At 36.9% G+C, this 21,019-nt stretch overlaps 1 protein-coding gene and 1 long non-coding RNA gene across 4 annotated transcripts in view; both read right to left on the bottom strand.

The window, feature by feature from the left end:
* Positions 1 to 287: 287 nt before the first annotated feature.
* Positions 288 to 11,838, bottom strand: LOC139966555 (uncharacterized). The gene is made up of 4 exons (XR_011792702.1): positions 10,158 to 11,838; positions 3,928 to 4,010; positions 3,528 to 3,642; positions 288 to 588 (listed from the first exon to the last, which is right to left on the bottom strand). It is a non-coding gene; the product is annotated as an uncharacterized lncRNA (long non-coding RNA).
* Positions 11,839 to 15,262: 3,424 nt separating this feature from the next.
* The window catches only part of LOC139966549 (ephrin type-A receptor 4a-like), a 77,994-nt gene continuing 72,237 nt past the window's right edge, over positions 15,263 to 21,019 (bottom strand). For 2 of the 3 annotated variants that reach the window (XM_071969701.1, XM_071969706.1), the window contains 7 exons: positions 20,840 to 20,950; positions 20,329 to 20,498; positions 19,452 to 19,571; positions 18,769 to 18,883; positions 18,017 to 18,110; positions 17,481 to 17,562; positions 15,263 to 17,261 (listed from right to left, as the gene is read on the bottom strand). In XM_071969701.1, the coding sequence (XP_071825802.1) occupies positions 17,157 to 17,261; positions 17,481 to 17,562; positions 18,017 to 18,110; positions 18,769 to 18,883; positions 19,452 to 19,571; positions 20,329 to 20,498; positions 20,840 to 20,950 (797 nt within the window). In that variant the 3' untranslated portion in view covers positions 15,263 to 17,156. The remainder of the gene's footprint in view (positions 17,262 to 17,480; positions 17,563 to 18,016; positions 18,111 to 18,768; positions 18,884 to 19,451; positions 19,572 to 20,328; positions 20,499 to 20,839; positions 20,951 to 21,019) is intronic. The other variant, XM_071969702.1, reaches the window with a different exon arrangement.

Raw genomic sequence — 21,019 nt, 5'->3', positions numbered from 1 at the left:
GATATAGTGATTAAATTGGCCTCTTTTAGACTTAAGTAACGCACACATTTATACGATTTTGTTGACAACTCAAATATTGAATTAACTTGGAAGCTGTTTAGGCTTATAACTTTTTTCTACTGAACGGTACCTTCTATTTTGATTTTGCTTCCAAATTAAATGTCTGGTTTTTGTTTGACAGTTGCTTTAGTTAGAAATATAGGCCTATGATTTAATACTTCTGACAATATACAGTAATAGTTCCAGTTTCACCCATCCGGATATTTACATCATAGGACCATAAACTGTCAACTGTTTTACGCTTCGCCAGATATACATATTTTGACAATTTAGCCATACTGAAAGTTTTATTAAAATTTATACCTATGCAGCGGCGCTTCATCTTAATGCTTGGAAAATGGTAGCGCTATGACAATCCAGTGGCATGCACAGGATTTCCAAGGTGTGTGTGTGTATGGGCGGGGGGGGGGTGTTCAAAATTGCCCCGACTGATTAAAGTATGAGCTGAATTTTGTGAAACGACAGGGACGAATGTAGGATTTTAGTTCGGTGGGCTGCACTGGGGTTGTTGAAGCATATAGAGGTGATCTGGGGGTCCTCCTCTAGAAAATAACAAATTACAAATTTTACACTGGATATAGTACAGTCTTAGGCATATTCGGATTATAACTTTAAAAGGTCTACATAAGTAGCTCTAAACACAAGATAGTGCTAACTATGGCTAATAATAAACTCACTGACTGATTAAGGTACGGACCTGTATCTGTATGGGAGGACCAAAAGCGAACTAATGAGTTTCAAATGGAAGGAGCTGCGCGCCCTGCGGTCCTTCAAGACGTCTCCTATGAATTGGTGGTTTGGGAATCCTTGCCCAGAATGTAAGCAATACAGCATGATCGTCGAATGATCCATTTCGTCGCAAATTTAGACGATGATTTAGGTCTATATGATTATAAAAGTAGCAGGCTAAACGCAAGGTTTTGATGATAATTTTTTTTTTTAGGTTGAAAAAAAGGGCGGAAGGGAAAACCCGTAGTAGTGTTCATTGGCTTCCCCGGATGAATGCACAATCCCCCGGACTGAACCATCTTCCCCAACTGACGATCACCACTGTCACAAGTCTCCCTGCAACTTAGACTTAATTTGCTACTTGATTGCCACGCAGATCAAAAGCAGTCATAACGTTTCCAACAGCTTACGCCTGATCAGTGGCAACTGAATGAGTACGTTCACATAGAATGCAGTGGCGTCGCCAAGGGGGGGGGGGCAGGGGGCACGTGCCCCCCTGGAAAACCGAGTGCCCCCCGAGTGCCCCCCCCCCATCTGAGATTTGGGTTGGTAAAAAAATATATATAGTTTGTTATATTCAACTCCCATCATCTGAGTTGGTTTTTCATAAGGACAAAGAAGCACAGTAATTCGTATTTTCTTCAAATGAGCTGCGAAAAAATGAAAAAGTTTATCCTTCCTGTCGGGTATCGAAGTCGTAACCCGCGCCATCACAACAGGTGTCGATATTTACATTGAATGTGTGAGTGCTCACGCCACACCAGCGGCTATACACGTCCGCTTTGCGAGCTACATGACTCATCGTTCAAAACAATGAATTTCCCTGTTCTGGCTGTGCTGCAGCCGTGTTTTTGGTTTCGATGAAATCATAACCTATGCATTTATGCAGGCGGAGAGTGGGTGTGTGTGTATGTGCGTGTGTATGGGTGCGTTTGTTTTGCTATCTGACCGAGGACTTGAACAAAAGAATTTCAGGTCCTCGGTTGTGATTTCTAAAGAATCACCACGTCCTCGGAAGAATTCTATTGTATGGGGTATTGTTAAAGTTAGGGTACGTGGATTTGAACAATGGAAAATACAATGGGGTCCTCGGTGTGAATGAAACACAAACATGTGTGTGCGTGTGTGTGTGTGTGTGTGACGCCTGGCTTGTAAACACGGTATCTCGAAAATTTTCACCAGACTTTTCAGTCTGGGGGGGCACAGGGGGGGCACCAGCATTTGATGGGGGCACTTAGGTGGATACGGATCGCCGTCCTGGGGGAGGGGTCTAAGGGGGAGGGGGTGGAAAACTTTCGCATACGGAGGATGGGCTAGATGCAAAATGGTGCCACATTTGATGCTAAATTCGATCTGAAGATATCTCCGGAAATTGCTATTTTTGAGGTAATGATTTTAACAACGCGCAGAATTTTGCAGAGGATATGAACCACATGCTGTCGATATCATGCCTAACCCTATCAATAGAACCTTCATTTGTTGAATTAATGTGTGCATGACCCCCGACTCCTTTCTTGTCCTTCTTGTTTTCTCCCATTATCTATTAAGATGTAACAGGTTCCAGCATCGTTATTGGCTCCTATCAGGGATCTCACCATGCAATCCAAAGTTTGATCACACATCGAGTATGGCTCAGTATGCAGGTGTGAACATTCGCCTTTTGTTCCTAGAAGCATCTGACCTCAAATGACCTCTGCACCCCCTACACAACAGGGTTAATATATGGGTCCACAAATATAGGCAGGTATGGTGCCTGCGGACCCTCACATTCTCACACTGACACATTCAATGTAAATATCGACACCTGTTGTGATGGCGCGGGTTACGACTTCGATATCCGACGGTCAAGGATAAACTTTTTCATTTTTCGCAGCTCATTTGAAGAAAATACGAATTACTGTGCTTCTTTGTCTTTGTGAAAAACCAACTCAGATGATGGGAGTTGAATATAACAAAATATATATATATTTGTTTACCAACCCAAATCTCAGATGGGGGGGCACTCGGGGGGCACTAGGTTTCCAGGGGGCACGTGCCCCCTTCCCCCCTCCCCCCCTTGGCGACGCCACTGTCCCCAACCCCTCCTTTCTTCTTTCTTTGACGCTCGCGTAGTTGGTTTCATGATAAGTTATCCGTGGAATAATTATTTTTAGATTAAACCATAGAAATTGAACTTGGATCTAACAAAATAGTGCTAAATACTAACGTTCAGTGACAGTTGACAACTTGCAGGCTTGCAGTGTGGATATGATAAGCACAAATCTAAAAATAGACCACCCTAATGCATTGCATAAGCCTCGTACTAAGTCGTAGGCTCGTAGCCGTGCTATTTCACAGTGAGTAATTATATAATAATTATAATTTTTATAATGTCTCGTGGTAACGTTCGGCCATGCATGTCAAGGACTTTACAATCAAAAAAAGGAAGAATTTAGCATATTAAACGAAAGTAAACTTTCGCACAGATTTTTACAACAACAACAAAATACAAACAAAGCAAACTCAGTTTCTTAAATGTATTTTATGACGACAGACTGAAGTTAATTAAGTAGCGAAGGCGGAACGACTGTATACGTGACATTTATAAAGAGAAACAAGCGTGCTTACTTCACAAGACTCAAGCAGTATTATCTAACATGGGAAATTCTATACGGAGCATTTCCTCATAAGAAAAAGTAATATTAACTGATTTTATGAATACATCGTCACGGAGTGAGTATAAGCTGCGCATGGATTACCTTGGCTAATCATTCCATATTGTCTGATATACTTCCTCATCCTCTGACATGCGACCAATCATTTGCGACCATATCCGATGATATGGGATATCTTGTTCAGTAATCATATTACGAACTATAAAAAATAGATATATTGATAATAGGAAAAGCAGCTGTTTCAACTTAGTTTAGAATTGCTTGATAATATTAGATACATTCGATTCGTTAACTTGACGAGCCAGATTTCGTTCAGATATTTAAGGAGCAGTCCAAACATATCCTCAGCACTTGTGTAGAGTCGTAAAGGGTATCTCGAAGAATGAATTCTCATTTTTTTTTGGGGAATCAAGAAAACTTTCCTTCATTCGTTCAAAGGACGATTCTATAATAATGCATTTTAGTTTAAAATTTGTATACTTACCCTTATTGCCATTAACATGCAAAATGCATTTGTTGCGTACATATTTTACAGCGTAAATATTTGGTACACATGAACGCAATGACCTGTTTGAAGAGCAAGAAAGAAGAAAAAAGAATTGGAAATATGACTAAACCTTGGAGAATCATAACATATTTTTCTGTTAAACCTGTTCAGAGGGAAACTTCTATCCAGATTACACAATTACTTATAACAAATATTATTCTTACATTCTTTGGCTGACAGTTGAAGGTTGTCAATATCCTCATCAGAATTTCTAAGACTAATGTCAAGTAAATATCGGCCATGATAATGTGATCAATGAGTTCACCTATCTCACATATTCTTTGTGTTCTGATGAGCGGTACAGTAGTGATTCCGGTTTTAGAGTAAGTGTTTTATCATGTGGAGTTACATGTCGATATTTATAAGTACAAACCAGAGATTCAGGTGATGTCATGTGATTTCACCGAATTACAACATGGTTTCAACCCTCTGTCACTCATCAAGGTCGATTCAACTTCAGGGCGGACGGAAAGGCTTCAATCTGGACGGACGGGGAAGGGGAGGGGGCGAGCCGAAGGGGGGCACTGGGATGTGTGGAAACCACAATGCTGCATAAAACTTTCCAACATTGGGTCCTCTGTGCCTTCCGAGGACAAATATTTCAATGTTGGAACAAAAAGGGCACTTTTTAATAACAAAGGGCACTTTGTTAATTATAAAACATGAAGAAACTGCCACTATCTCCACCCCTCCTGTTCAGCCTTACTTTTAAATCATGATATATATACCTTGAATAACAATATGTAATCTTTTAATTATAACCTGAATGTTATCTCTATTAACTCTTGTACAACCAACGACTTTGCATTTATTTGAATGACTTCTAAAACCAATCATTCCAATATTGAAAATGGGAATATTGTTCTTAACTAATACCCTACATATAAGATGCCAATGTGTTAAATTTAAAACTACCAGTATGCCTTTCAGATGAAATTGTTTAAAACGAAAATAATTGTTTTTTGGTAAATCAACATTTAGAATTTTTTACTATTTTTTAAATTTTTTTTTATTTCTCCTGATATTGTATGAGACGATAGTCAAAACATAAAATAGACACACATACCAAGAAAAACTCGTGAAGGCATATACATACAATACAAAGTAACATATCAAAAGTTTTCTTCTTGCATCTCTTTTATTTGATGTCTTTCTTCACAAAACTTTTCATACATAAAAACCATATATGGTGAGGTGTTTGCAAAGAATAAGTCTTACAACTTACACGTAGTATAGTGATCAAAAGCTCCGTAGACAGACATAAAATCCGTAGGAGTGAACAAGAAAGCAAAGAAAATTATTTAGATTACATTAGATCAACTTTATTAAACCACGAGGGTAATTGCATGCTCGTATTAAACAGGATGTGATGTACAAACATTAATATATGAAAACCTAAAACGTACAGAATCAAACAATTGTAAGAATATGAAAACATAAGACATTTTAAAACAGGATGTGAGACACAAACACACAGTACCGCAAATTAAAAGCAATTGAAGAAAGACTTGTACTTCTCAACCATTTTCAAATTACTTTTGCTTGGTGAGAAAGAAGTGTTCAAGCTCAAAAAATGACCTTAATCTTTAAACAAAAAGTCATTGCATATGAAACCATGTTCTTGCCTGTAAAACATGAAGCACTTTGCATGCATAACAAAGAAGTTAATAGGGCTGTTTATTCGAACTACATCTCTGAAGTATACAATTAATTAATCTATATTAACACTTTTTTTCCTAATATACGGTTAGTGTAAGTTGCATTTTGTTGCTATGTTACTAATGGACAAAATAGAAAAGGTGCTCTAAAGTTTCACTTTCAGAGCTACAAATAGAAAAGGAACAGAGAGCAGAAATCATGTACTTTTATACGGAATAGATAATGATTTGAGCCTATAAACCTAATCAGGAAACGAAACTGAAATATTTAATGTTAGGCTCCCTGACTAATATAAACGTTATATACGGAATAACAAAAATAGAATTCCAATTAAACTCGTGACGTGGATACCTTCCTCCGCTGGGTGGGAGCGTTATTCGTGAAAAAAAGATCTGTATACAAAATGTGTGGTTCTGGTTTGTAAGGAGAATTTTATACTGTAGGCGTTCATACATATTTAAGAAATTATATGCCCTAGTAATAGGTGATAGGGAAATTTGGAATATTATGCTTAATAACAACATTTTGATACGACAAAATAAATGTGACCATCATCGGTGAAAAATTCACCAATATAATACACCTTATTTTCTTTCAAAACATCAAAATAAACAATACAATTCTAAGGAAACTGCTCTTTAACACAAACTGGCTAGCAACATACGCTTCAGGTACTGAGAAATTCAAAAGAGCCCAAACATCACCCCACGGGGTACCAGTAGCCCAAGGTTTTTGGTGGAGGTCAAAGGTCATTTGGGGTCACCAGGGGTGAAACGGTGACAAACGTCGTAAACGCGATATCTAAAGGGGGGAAGGTCGTAACAACTCCATAGTTTTTGAGCAGGAGGACCCCACGGGGTACCAGTAGCCCATTGTTTTTAGTGGAGGTCAAAGGTCATGGATGTGATAATATCACCTTAATAAGAAACAAAGAGATTCACTGCCATATTTGCGTACAGACATAATTAAAGAGTACTTTCCAAGGTCTAAAATGTTCGTTTAATGTACATATTTACCAAGCTTTGTCTTTTAACTGTTGGCAAAAACATGGAGATCAATCATATTTACACTTCCCTAACTGTTAGCATTACAGAGGACATATATATTTACCTTATCTGTTTTATTGTTCTAAATAATTTATAAAAGAGCTTATTAAGGTATTTAAAAAAAAATAAGCAGGAGGGTTGGGGAGTTCTGTAAATAAATATACAAGTTGGGAAATTGCAAATGTTTTGATAATGATAATCTTACCAATTGGAGTGAGGTCTCTCAAAAACCACAGTTAAAGAAGATTTGCAATGCGGGAAAGCTTAGGTAGGTCAGGGCTGGAAATAAGGCTTGGTGAGGGCAAGGACATTTGGCTTCTGTGACTTATGAATTTGGGAGGGCACCAAGGCCATCAAGTAGGGCACCAAGGCCAAAAAGTTCTGTTGCTAAACAGCCAAAAAACATCAGTATTAGCTTAATGTGATTTTATGAGTATGCAGCAGAACACATTACACATACTTTTGGTTTGTCCTCTTTTTTAACTCTGCTAATTTCAGGGATGTGCCCAGGATTTCCTGAGTGCCGGGTATACTGATCGCCGTCCTGGGGGAGGGGTTTAAGAGGGAGGGGTGTCCCTCTCCCCTTTGAGAAATTTGTCGATTTTTGAAGGTGCTCGGATGCCGAATGCTGGCACTTGTGTAGCTTTTTAAGCACATACACAAGTAGTAGTTTTGCTAACAATTTACATTTTTAATTTTTTTATAGTGAAATATATTACGTACCTGGTAAAAGTTATTAGTTTGTTTTCAAAGAGATTTTACAAGGGACCGATTGAGAGCCGTAAGTCATGTTTCTCGCATGCGTAACTGATGCATTATTAGTCTGTATGATTTTGGCATAGGCTAGGCCCAATTTATGTTGAATATATTGTTAGGAATGTCGGGATTTTAGATGAAAATACTGCTGGGCGGGATTCACGATTTTTAAGACAGTGCTGGGCGGTAATTCTAGTGCTTGGCGGGGCGTGGGCACATCCCTGTAAAATAATGTAAAAATTAACTATGAAAAGACACATGCATGCATGACTCATAGTTTGATATTATCTGATTTTTATCTCATATGGTCTTCTTATGAATCTATTTGGCATTGCACTCAAGTGAAAGGGCACAGCGGCTAAATTACGGCCAAAGAATTTGGGCACGACAGCCTTTGTGGCCTTTGATGGTAGGTGTTTTTGTAGGGCACCAAGGCTATCCTGGAAATTACGTCAGCCATGGCCTTTTTGGCCTTCGTTGGTAATTCAAACGGAAAAACAGTCACCCTTACGGTGGGAAAGACAAATCCCGAGATATTTCTAGAATTATTACTTGGATTTAATGTTAAAACAATTGAGGTTAAAAAGAGTGACGCTGTAGCAGAGGGCCAAGCAAAAAGAGATATGTCATTTTATGACTGAAGTTAGGCCCCAAAGGTTTGTAAAACAAAATGAGGACATTATTCACCTCGGAGAGAGACTGTGAAATTTCGAGAGGAACACCAGAAATTCAACAATCGATGGGTTAGAATTAATTAACATTTCAAAAGTTGATTCAAGCCAAAATTAGGTTATAAGACGATATCAACATAAATTATACGGATGTATAGCCAATACCTTCCCAAGATACATTCCAAGATACTTCTGTCCATAACATATATTTGTGGAGTAGACGTGACATTAAAGTAAATCGATAGTGTCATTTACTGGTGGATATTCAGGCAAATACTTTATTACAATTGAAAAAGAAAAAATCTACAATGTAAGGATAAGATTAAAATTGACAGACTAAATCACCATAGCAACCAGCACAACGGAAATATCAGTAACGTCTAGTAGAATACCCATCATGTCTATAATTAGCTTGTATAAAGTAACAAATCTCTTTTTTTTGTGTAGAATGATGACAAAAGACAAAATAGAAATCTCTAGACAGGCCCAAAATTAATCAATCCTATGTAATTCCGCGAAACTTAACACGCAGAAGTCTCTGAAATCACTGCGAATTTTCTCTAAGGGAGGCGCACCTGTACATTCCCAACTAACATGATGTGACATTGTCTAGCTAGTATGGCATTTACCACTCATAACTCATTACGCAATCTTTGGCGATCTTTAGACAGTATATATTACGCGCATTACGGTCGACATGGCAGCGCATTTGGTAGAAACATTCAAAATCCCCATTTGCAAGAATTACAGGTACAATGTATATTGTCGACACTGTCTGTCAAAGTTGACCAGAAAACTGTTATTATGTTTCACATATCATTAGCCCCTTTAGCTTTCGTAAATAGGTACAATAATTCTTAACCTGTGCTTGACATTGCTGACAGATTGCTGCTCGTATTAACAATAGAAACGATGCTTTATTAGACTATATATGATGAACAGTTTAGTATATTATCAATTAAAATGAAACTAACGGAGTCACTATTAAATATGATATTTGTATGGCTTCTATAGGAATCTAGTTGTAAAAGTTTGTACACGTTTTGTTAACTCACTTACCGACCTCTGAAGTACAATTATTTTAACTGCTTACAATTGAGAGGGTTATATATTGTCTTTCAAGTGTATATCTTCAATTAGTTGTTAGCTTTAATTAATAAGTAAACCGTTCAGCCTAGTAACCCCGGAAGATTATTTAATCCCTAACATGTGAAAACCCTACTAAAAGACAATATGGCATGATTAACTATAATTCTCTTAATAGTCCGATATCCAATGCTCGATGTAGTAAGTATAATGACCTACTTTGACGTTCGACCTGCTAGGACTCACTTTTGGATAGGCCTATAATTTTACAATAGCGATGTAAAGTAAATCAAGTTTTAAGTGCTAGCAACTACGTGGTTGTACAGACTGACATGAAGCCTAAATGATGATGTTAATTTGCAAAGCTATTATAGTTTGTATTAGTTTACTTATATCTGCCAGGCTGCTACTTGTTTTGTGACTATAATATAAAGAGTGAGCTAAATGTCACCATTTATTTTTTCAATAACTTTCCTATTGTACTAATTACATTTACGTTGAAACAAAGATATAGTAATTTATGTCATTTAGGAATATCTAATTGTATTTTGTATTCATTTCCGCTCTTCATTAAATGTTTATGTAGATGTTGCATGTTGGTATAACAGACTGCAAAAAGGCTATAGACAGGCAGATGTAGAAAATTAGAGAAATACTTAGACTCACCATGGTACTAATATGACAAGACTACAACATTAATTGTGACATCACAAGTAAACGACTGTATATCGTTGTTGTCTCTCAGTCTGGTGTTTCCCGAAAATACTGTTATTATTATAATTATTATGCCTAACTCTCCTTGGCAATTACCATTTCGCATGTTACTGTTTTCCGATCTTTCTGTTCTGTTCTCTGTTGTTACATCATCGATTATCTAGTTGTATATATGGAAATGTCCTAAATTCTATCTTAAAATGAGTACTCACAGAAACATACTCATCCTACTTACTCAGTTATACGGTGTATTATTTTCCATGTAAAAGGTTGTATTTCACTGAAGGTCTGTCTGTGCGGGTTTTCTTCGAAAATAATGTTTTCCGCGCGATGTTTTTTGTTGCTGTGTACTAATCTTTCTCTGCCGTTCGCTGTGTTTCAACATGTGATCTTGATCATATTGTTATGTTCTCTACATCACCATACCGTCAATGTCCCACATTGCATTATAAGTATAGACCGAACGTAAGCTAAATGCTAGTCCATTTCACAAATTATCAGCGTCGCTGTCCGTGTAATATGTCTCGAAATCAAGGTTATTGTGACTTTCCTTACCGTTACTTGTATGACTTTCTCTAACTTTGACATCTTCCATTGTTTCTTCGTTGTATTATGTCCTCATTATGACGAGTTACCTTGCTGTGGTCCCTGAATCCTCTCATCTAGAATAGCTGATGATGATGCATCCACAGAACATGGCTCATATACAACATTAGGTATCATGTCACAGGCTACTGTCGGTATTTCTTCGTAATCAAGATTTTCCTCTACAGATAATCTGTCAATATGTAAACCTGTATTTAACTGACTCTCTTCTGGTGTAGTGTATGTGTGTCCTTCTATGCTGTCATTAGAGCCGTCTATTGATATATCTATGTTATAATTTTGTTTTTTCTGACTTTTATTCACTATTTTCATTACGACGATACTTAGTAAAATTGAGAGCACCATTGAGAGTGCGGCTAAGGTAACGAGAATAGGTAAGATTGATTCATTTACAGAAGCTTCGACACAGGCCGTTACATTCGTGGTCAAATTTCTACCACGATAAGATACAAAGCAGTCTAATGTTATTAGGGTATCTTTTGTCAAAGTACTAACATCTATTTCTAAGTATATCAAATCTGAATCATTTGAACTGGAATACGAAACATGTTTCGGAATATCTACTATGTTCCATTGTTTGTAAGCAGCATCAAAATTACTCTTACAAGAAAACATAATCTTCTTTCCTTCTTTAAATGACACATTCGATGTATTCGTAATGATAGTTAATTCATCCACAAACTGTATTGGACCAAATGAACAATTAGCACTATAATCAACCATCCCTGGAGAAGATTGTACAACGTAACAATAAAACATACTGTTGTTCCATTTACTATCGAGTTTAGCATTCAATTCAACATATCGATGAGTTTTATTCTCTCCAAGAGTAACGGACGAACTGTTTATCAGTGTCAGCGTGTTTTGTAAGGAGAGTTTTATTCTCGGATTTCCTTCTTCTGAGATACAGGTTAAATCAAAAGGTTCACCAATTTGATCAGTGAAATATATTGGATAGGTAGAACTGGATGTACACTGTGGATATTCACGTCTTGGACTGTATAGCACTCTCAATGAAAGCTCCTGTGGATTGAACGTAATATGGTCCACGCATCGAAATAAGGAACCGTTAAAATCCCTGGTGACATCTTTAATAGTTAAGTCATTAATTAAGTCTGATCCATTCTTCGTGGAGTGGAAAATATAACTGCCAGTGAAGTCCTCAAGCAGCGATGAATTCATCACAATCTTTGCCTGACTGTCGTTCTTTAGTGTCTCTATTCGGAACATTGTGACATTACCATTACTTATACAGCGTAAGGTCACTGTTTGTCCCTCTGATCGGATTATATGTTCCTTCCATAATTTATTTATCACAATAGTTTCCTCTCCCAAGCAAAGCATAACTAAGTTTGCTAAATTGACTAGTAAAAACATTATTTGAATTGGCCTGCTAGCAATGATTCCAACAAACCAGATTTTTCCTCTCCTCTCCATAACTAAGCAGCTCGTGTAATGTCAGCAGATGATTCCTGGATCAAAAAGATTCTTACCATGTCAGATACTCGTATAGTTAATTTCTACAACAAAACGAATAATCTCTTTATTGAATATTATAATACAGATACCGCAAGTGTCCGATATTGACTGATGATTCTTCGAGCCTCTGAACACACGGTGACGGATTTATTGTGCCTTGATTATGACGTCATAGTTTTGAAGGTGAAAAGTCATTGAATGGAAACATGTTTCAGCAATGCCGTGAGTATGGAACGCCATGTTAACATTTATTCAATGATTACAGATATCTTCAATTTAATTCGAGATATCTGGAATTATTATCAGATATCTGGAATTGAATTGAAGAAATCTTTAATTCTTTCAGATATCTTAAATTCAACTTGAGATCTTAGAAATTGCATTTTCGATATTTTTAATTTTTGTTTAAGATATATCAAATTGATTTAAAGATATCAAAAAATAAATGAAAGATATCAAGATTGGGAAACATTATATAAGATATCACGAATTGAATTCGAGTTATCCAAAATTGACTTGACGAATTCAAATTCTGGATATCTTGAAATCTAATTCTTGATTTCTCTAATGCAATTTTGGATATCCCTCATTCGAACTATTGATATCTCTAATTCAATTTCAGATATCTCTAATTGTATTACCGATATCTCTTATTCAATTTAAATATCTCAACATCGAGTTCTTGATATCTCGAATTCAATTTCTGACATCTCCAAGATGTTTTAAATTATTGATATCTGGAAATGAACTCGAGATATCTGGCTATGAATTCGAGGTATCTGAAAATATATTACAGATATCCGAAAATGAATTAGAGATATCTGTAATCTGAATAAATGTTAAAAAATGGCGTTCCTTACGTGCATGCCAGAATGACAAAATTAAAGGCGCCGCTGCATGAATTGGATATCCCATTCACCCACAAGATGAGGGGAGGGGGAGGGTGAGGGGTTCACAATGCGGCGAAGAAGCAACTCCACCTCTTAAGCGACGGGTTTGAGAAGAAAATTGCGGTTTTCAGGAAGTTTTACCACGTTTTATCTAAAAACTTCAACGCTTTTTCTCAGAATTCCGTTTTTATCTCAACTGTTTGTAGGAAAACTGGTTAATGATTGGATGTTTACACGATGACTACAACGTTACGTCGAAGCTCGACTACTGCAATAGTATTCTGTATGGATTACCGGCTGTAAAATTTGACAGGCTACAACGCGTACTAAACACCGCCGCACGTCTCGTTACTAGAACTCGGAAGTATGATCACATTACCCCTACCATGATCGAACTCCACTGGCTTCCGATACGTGAAGCAATCAACAACAAACTACTTCTGATGGTGTTCAAATATATGCACAATCTAGGACCAAGCTACCTCACCAACTTGTTTCAGCTCCGACCATCATCATCCACATCCTCACTTCGCTCTATTTCATCACTGATTTGCTCATCCCTAGAGTAAAAACACAGACTTACGGTTTGAAAACGTTTGCATCCAGTGCACCGTGCCTGTGGAACTCACTTCCAGACATATAAAAATGTGCAATACTGTGAACAGTTTCAAATCAGCACTCAAAACGTATCTCTTCACCAAAGCATATATGTTATAATTGTTATTATTTTGTTAAGCGCTACGAGAATTATTTCATAGGTTGTTTGGCGCTATATAAAAATTATGTATTATTATTATTATTTACCGCAATACCTATGGTTAGCATAGCTGGAAGAGGTGAATGTCTGACCCTGGCCCTAATACTTATATAATATTACCGAGCACGTTATAGGACCATATTTATGGTTACGGTGTGGGAAAGAAGGGTGAGTGGGGGAAGGTGAGGAAAAGATCAAATGAATATAATTCTTAGTGTCATGTGTACTTGGACTCGGTGTATGGTTGGTTCCGGCCATGTTTAATTGGACTCAGACTGGCTATAGACTCGGATGTTCTGGACTTGACTACAGCCCTGTTGGCAAAGATCTGTATAGTAAAGTATACACGGTAGGATAAGCTCGGTTACATGTCGACGTTTTGGACAATATCTGTGCAATTTAAAATCAATACTATGTGATTTTAATTCAGTTTTGATTATAGTTTACATTTCTTGGATTACAATGCATACAGGAAGTATCACGTACACAAACGCAACTGATGTTACTATGGCTATATCAGAATGATCACCCAAATCGCTACATGAATGTCGAAAATCTTTCAGTTTCGTTTGATTCTAATTACATTTTATAACATCGTTCAGAAAGAAAAAAGTAAACAAACATCGTGTCAGTTTACAAAGTAAAGTACGTTAACGTACACTGCAATATGACTCATGTACTTCCGTGTATTACTTCCAATGGTAATTGAAACCATTTGAGCTTGCTGTTATAGTATGTTTGAAACAATTAGGAACGTCCGTAATTAATGTCCGGGTTACTTTTTATCTGGTTTACTTTTAATCAGCTTCTTTCGTTCATATCTGCACTCATTGTATAGAATAACACGTAACAAATTTTAACGTGTTTGAGCAAATATTTATATTATCATATATTAATCCGGTTTCAAATGATGGTATAATATGACACAGCGAACCATTTGGTATAGATGTTCCAAAAGGGCTTCTTCATGCCATTGTGACAGGTTAAGCCTAGATTGCACAAATACGGAGAGTAAATACCGTAATAACAACATGTGATATCATTGAAGAAGCAGTAAACATTAACTGCCTCATTCTCAAATCAGCAGTTCAGCAGTTATTTTTATTTTTACGACGCTTAAGCGACCACAAATGTGGGACAAACCAGCAAGGGCTTATTGATTACAACTTACACGTCGGCTGGCTTCCAATTCAACATTTGAACTCAAATTTGGAATCTTTTCAATTTAGAAAGTCATTTCAGATGAGGAAAGAGTAGATTGCTCTTGGATGAAAAACCCACCTTACTATGACCCGGCCGGGAATCGAACCCCGAACCTTCCGATTGCTAAGCCTCATTGCTTCAAATGCCACCGCGTTTATCCACTCGGCCACAGCACCGGTCAGTATGGTAAATGAAATTATGTTTGAGAGTATTTCCTCACTATAACTCATAATTTTATAATCCCCTGACAGGAAGTACACTAACCCAAAGAAATAATCTCACAACAAGCACAAGTGCTTCACAAACACTTGTTCTTCATGAGTATGAGCTGTGAGGGGAAAGTGACTTTCGAGAGGTGAGTTTGAGTGTGTTGTAAGTAGGCTACGTGATTATTAAGGTTGGCCGTTACAAATATTCATTCAACTTAATAATTAGAATATAATGATACATCACAAATGTAGTATAACTTTGAAGAAGATCAATTCTGATCGGAATGTCTTTTCCGAGCTTCATCATTGGCCACCAATACTGTAAACTTAATAGCACATGCTACCGATTTATCAGATTTGTCAGCACGATCCAGTTTTTACTGTGGTACAAAACTTTAAGATTTACAGTAGTTACTGTAATCTATGTGTGAATCGGCAGTACATTCACATTATATATGCATCTAATTGTGGATTATAAAATTCGACATAAATATTAAACAAAAACAAAACACTATTGATCAGTGTGCAACAATGACGTCACACCTGTTTGCTATAAGTTCACCGTTGTTACGAAAAGTAGCAACTTCAACTGTGAATATCTAAAACACTGTACAATGGAATGAATGCAAATTTCACCAGAATGCTTAGATTTGATCTGAACTATTCTTTTGATACCAAACGCAATTCACTCATGGAATAGAAACATACCTCAAACATATGTAATATTTCTCCCATATCAAACCATGTCCCGCATTAATTGCAGGAGAGCCTATACAGTCTGTACTACATCCCCGCATGCAGGGAATGTGTTCTGCACTTAAAACCAATAAGTTGAAGATCGCGTTTGGAATCTTTCTATGATCATGGTTTCTTCTCATTCAAATGATTAAGAGTTGCTTTATATTATCATTCCCCAATTATGACGAATACCATTTGTTACTATAACTTAACATTTACAAAAGATAACAATACCAATTAAATGCTTACAGTAGGTTATAGATATCAAGACAGTGAACAATTGTCATCGAAACAGTATATGTATTCAAATCTTGGGAAATTTTCAGGCCAAAATACTTCATTTTAATGATATTGTTACTGATATAGACTTTCTTCACTGTAAAAAATTGTACAGTTCATCCATATTGTATTACTCACCCCATTTCACTAAAGTTAAACACCCCTACCCCACAGCAACAGCCCCTCTTTTTTTACTGTTCCCAGTCAAGTTTTACTCAAGTTTTTGGTGCCAGTGAAATTGTATTTGCTTAATAAGTCTCAGAATACATTCTGTGAAGTTAATTTATTTACATATCAACAGTGCCGATTTAAAACCAACCCATCCAGATCCTAATTGGATGCAGGAGATGCTGGCTGGAGACCTATAGTAAGGTGTACTAGCTGCATCAAAGTATAAAATTGTATATTCAGGCGTTTTCTACAAAATCTCATCTCATGGGCGCCCTTAGCATGTACAAAGCTATTTTATATAAATTAGAAAAGATGTCCACAGAGATTGCCGAACATATGTGCTTTACTAACTGCACTGTACAAATGTCTTGAGTGAAAGCAGTTGACACCCACAGTGGAAGTTGTCAACTAAAAACATCAGTTATTAATGAAATACGACAGAATAAGACGTAGACAAAGTTGGCTGTCATTCACGTTTTCATGCAGAAACATGACTGACGTGCGGTCGTTATATCCTTTGGCACAAAAGGTTGGGATCAAACCTATATAGGGGGCCCCTGGACATTAGGGCCCGGGATCAATGAACCAGCCGTACCGCCAATTGCTTCGATTCTGCCCATTTCCTTTCCCACTTTGCAAAGCTTTTCGGGACGTCTTTGAAAGTTGAAAATTAATAATAAGTATGAATAATGAATCTTGAATTACGTTCATAAGTCACCGTGACTGTTGAGCCTGGCCTGTTTGCCTGTTTGTAACACATGGAAGTAATAGTTAATCAAACTGTTTTACGTAGTTACGGTGTGCGTCTATTTAATTCTTTGCATACAAGACGTGCCGGAATGCTTAACGAAAGGCAATGCTTTGGAATATATCAATTGCTAACTTGAGGCGTATTTCTTCTATCATTCTTTCCCTTCCACGCAGTCGTCAGTTGGAGAAATCATCCTTGTATACAAAGATGATACCGGTATCTCATAGAGGCTATTGTCTATTAACTTATCAAAAATCTGTCGAGAAAAATAAAACAGACGGAAAACCTGTTATATCAATACTTTGTAGCAGACATTGTTCCTTCTTTATATTTTCTGGGTTTGATAACGTCAACTTGATATATCACCGTGATAGTTTAAGTACGAACATTTCTGCCATGCAGACAGGATAAAACGAGCAAGGATGTCAAGTTGTTTCCTTAAATACTGTTTACTGTTGTAATCTAAAATAAGTACCGTTTTAAAAGAATCCCTCAGATGGTGTATAGATGGTCGAAGGGACATGTTTTCACTCCAGCATTCAAATAAAAGCGTGTTTCTGTGGAACAATAACAAAGTCATTCGAAAGTCGAAAAAATCATTCTAAATTCTTCAGCAAATGTCTCACCTGACCTCAAAAAAGAGACAAAAGAAATATAGTATACCTGGACCATGATGTAAGACAGTAAGAGGTGGGGGTCGGGGAAGGAGACCAGATGTAGATAAATCGTGTCTAATTTGAATGATACTAAGCAGTATAGGGAACCTTTTCTCCTCTCACTACTCCAATGCGGAAAGTGACATTCTATCAGCTGTGGGTTTATTTCCTAAATTCGTTGATTAATGTTCGTGTAATTCGTCGTCAAAAATGGTAGCAGCCAGTAAGTGATAACAGAAGTATTAGAAATGATACAAAAAAGTGTAAAACCTGCAGACATATGAAGTAATGGTTGAGTTCCTGGAAATGCCAGTATAGAATCGACATTTGTAACTAATAATCCATATAAAGCTACCTTAACTGCAGATATTTCTCCGGCCATGGCGTCTTTGGCATGGGAATGACATCCCCTGGCTTGTATTCCTCATTAATTGGGAAAGGTTTATAACCTAAAAAGCAAACAAATACTGATATCCTTACGTTGCAGTAGTTGAACCTTTAATGTTTCTAAATTATTACTCTCATCTTACCTTTGTAAAAGGTGTTTGAAAATAAAACAAGCCTTTGCAAAGGAAGCATTCACTTACTTCGGTTTTCTTAATTACTTAAACATTATAACTTCGTTGATTTGTGCAGATAGCAGTGGTCCTAACTATCCTAGTTACAACATACTTTCTGGTATCAAGACAGCTAATCGAGTCGTGCCAACTTAACACTGCGAGCTCTCTTTAGTATATTTCACTTTTATCAATCTTCTGAACCTCTGAATTAACTTGTGGGTTTGGAAATGTTACCGTCGCCAGATCAAAAGCCAAATAAATGATAAACTGAAGTCGAACTGGTATCAAATTCGTGGATCTTCATTTTTTAGTCGTGAGTACGTCAATGATTATTTACTACTCCTATATATGCGTGACAGTATATATACATTCGCTATAGCATCGGTATATAGTTTCACATTGTAGCATTTTGGTGTTACGGCAAAGTAAGGTATACGCGAAGAAGCTGATTTTACTTCTTTTTGCTCGCCTACTATTTGATCGATATAATATGTACAAAGTGTGTGTATTTTTATTTTTATGATAGTTTTATTTGATTGCTTTTCACCAGCTGAATTAATTTCCCATATAACAACAGCTGTTGACCAGACATCACTCTCTGCTGAATATTCATTTCCGTAGAAAGCTTCTGGAGCGAACTGGTTCAACGTCACCGATTTCATCTACAAACAAAACAAGAAGTTAGGACAGTTGTGAAAAAGAGGAAAGAAAGGAATGTTAAAGGAAGAAACAGTGAGATGAGAACAGCTGTTCTTTCAAGGCATTGCATTACACCGGAATCATAAACATAAACAATATTAAGTCAATGAAATGTAAAAGATTTCCAAACCAAAAATAAATTGTCATTTCATTCTTAGCAATGCTATACATTATTTGTATATGTTCGTCAACAAACGGGTACATTTAAATTCTTTCTTATTCTCTTTATTTTTAGCAAAAGAGTAGTTTAAATAATATAAAGAAATCATACAATTATAAAGAAGGATTATTTAAATTACAAACGAGAAGTTATTTATGAAAACGAGCATTTTTGAGGTGCCCGCCTGACCCATCCTCCTTGATTATGAATGAATAATTTCATATTTCCTTTCAGGCTACTTCCTTTACTTGAAACGTTTTTCCTTAGCCAAACATTATGTGAGAAGATGTTATAAAGACTCGACTCATTTCGTCTGCATAATGAGACGCACTTAGCACCAGCAGAACAATGAAGGGAAACAACAGGTTTACCTCTGATTTCTTGTGGGCGCAAATCGTTGGTGCATCCTCTGCAAGACAGAAGTCATACAACTTACATTGTCCCTGTTTGGTGTATAAAATCTTCTTCGTTGAGAAACAAGGATGAAGAAACTGTGGCCGAATGGAATCATTTATACATTTTAATGACTACCAATAATGACAGAAATCGTCCATTTTCCAGCAATATCGAGGAAACATAAATAAAATGACACGATGGCCCAGCGGGAAGAGATATTAATCAATACTGCATTTCAACGGAGCTTAAGGGGGAATAAATACAAAATCATAGATCGAGATGTGAAGAGTATAAAGTCGACGATAGTTTTACACCGATAAAATTTAGACTGATACTAAATTAGTAACTAAAGATCATTTAAGCTGTTAAGAACGATAGAGATCATGACACCGGTTTCTATATTGTAAACAACTAATAGTTTATGCTTACTGTGTTGTATTAGCTGGGGAGGTGACATCATGGATATGTAGTAAACAATTCATCGTAACTCCAACCATGGGTCTTTAACATTGGTCTAAATTTTACAAAACTAAATGAACGACGGAGAACTGACTTCGAAACTCGAACCGGGTAAATAAAATTTCGAGCAGAACGGGATTTCAGCCAGGGACCTCGGAGGAACGAGCCCTTTGCTCTACCAAAATCAACAACTACGTTCAATTAATGTAATCGTAACAAGCATTCCCGCAAGGTTAGACACAATTTAATCACAAGGCAAGATCTAAAACTCATAAAGAGACACATTCAGCATCTACATATCCGTTTGTATACGGAGCTAAGATTGATTACTGAGTTTGCAGCGAAAACAAACTGGCTCAACTCAATAATTTGTCAGTCACGGACGAAACTCACCCCGTAGGATTTAATAACTTCCATTCCTTCAAGCACTCCTGACAAATGTTTCATAACATCTCGCACTGACGTGACGCTCCTCTCAATTCCCTGTCGTGAGGTTGGGTCAAAGGTCAAGAAATTATCTAACGTTTTACACGCAAGATGCTCAGTTATCATATTTATTTGATCTACAAAGAAGAGATAGTTACATAAGAAGTTAATTGTGTAGATGTTTCACATGACAAGCAAACAAATTGCACCCACATTTTCGTTAATTATTTTACGAAATTGAGAACAAACTATCCTTTTCCCATATTTCCAGCGCCACCATAATTGACCTCAGGTCACGGTGCTGTAGCCACACGCCCTGACACCAGCCCTCATCAGGCCTGATGATCTCTTCCCGGCATGCAAGAAGCATAACATGTCTTTTTCTTCACACATCTCTGAATATAAAGATCAGGTGCAGAAAAAACCTACGGCGGCTGCAAATAAAGCAAATACTGAAATAGAAAGAATAAGCACTTACTATATACGATCCCAATTCCTTCAATGTTCGTGACATGATTCGTCACAGGTAGGTCTAAAGACGTTTGCACAAATTTATCCCAGTGGATGTCTCTGTGTTTGACAACTCTTTCTACGAATACGAGAAAGAAAGTGAAAGTATTGGTAATATGCCTTGGTTTAGGTAAACGTGAGTAAATTC

The sequence above is a fragment of the Apostichopus japonicus genome, chromosome 4 (assembly GCF_037975245.1).
Source record: "Apostichopus japonicus isolate 1M-3 chromosome 4, ASM3797524v1, whole genome shotgun sequence".
In the NCBI taxonomy this organism is placed as follows: Eukaryota; Metazoa; Echinodermata; class Holothuroidea; order Aspidochirotida; family Stichopodidae; genus Apostichopus; species Apostichopus japonicus.
The sequence above is the reverse complement of the archived record's forward strand: the minus strand, read 5'-3'. Positions and strand labels throughout refer to the sequence as shown.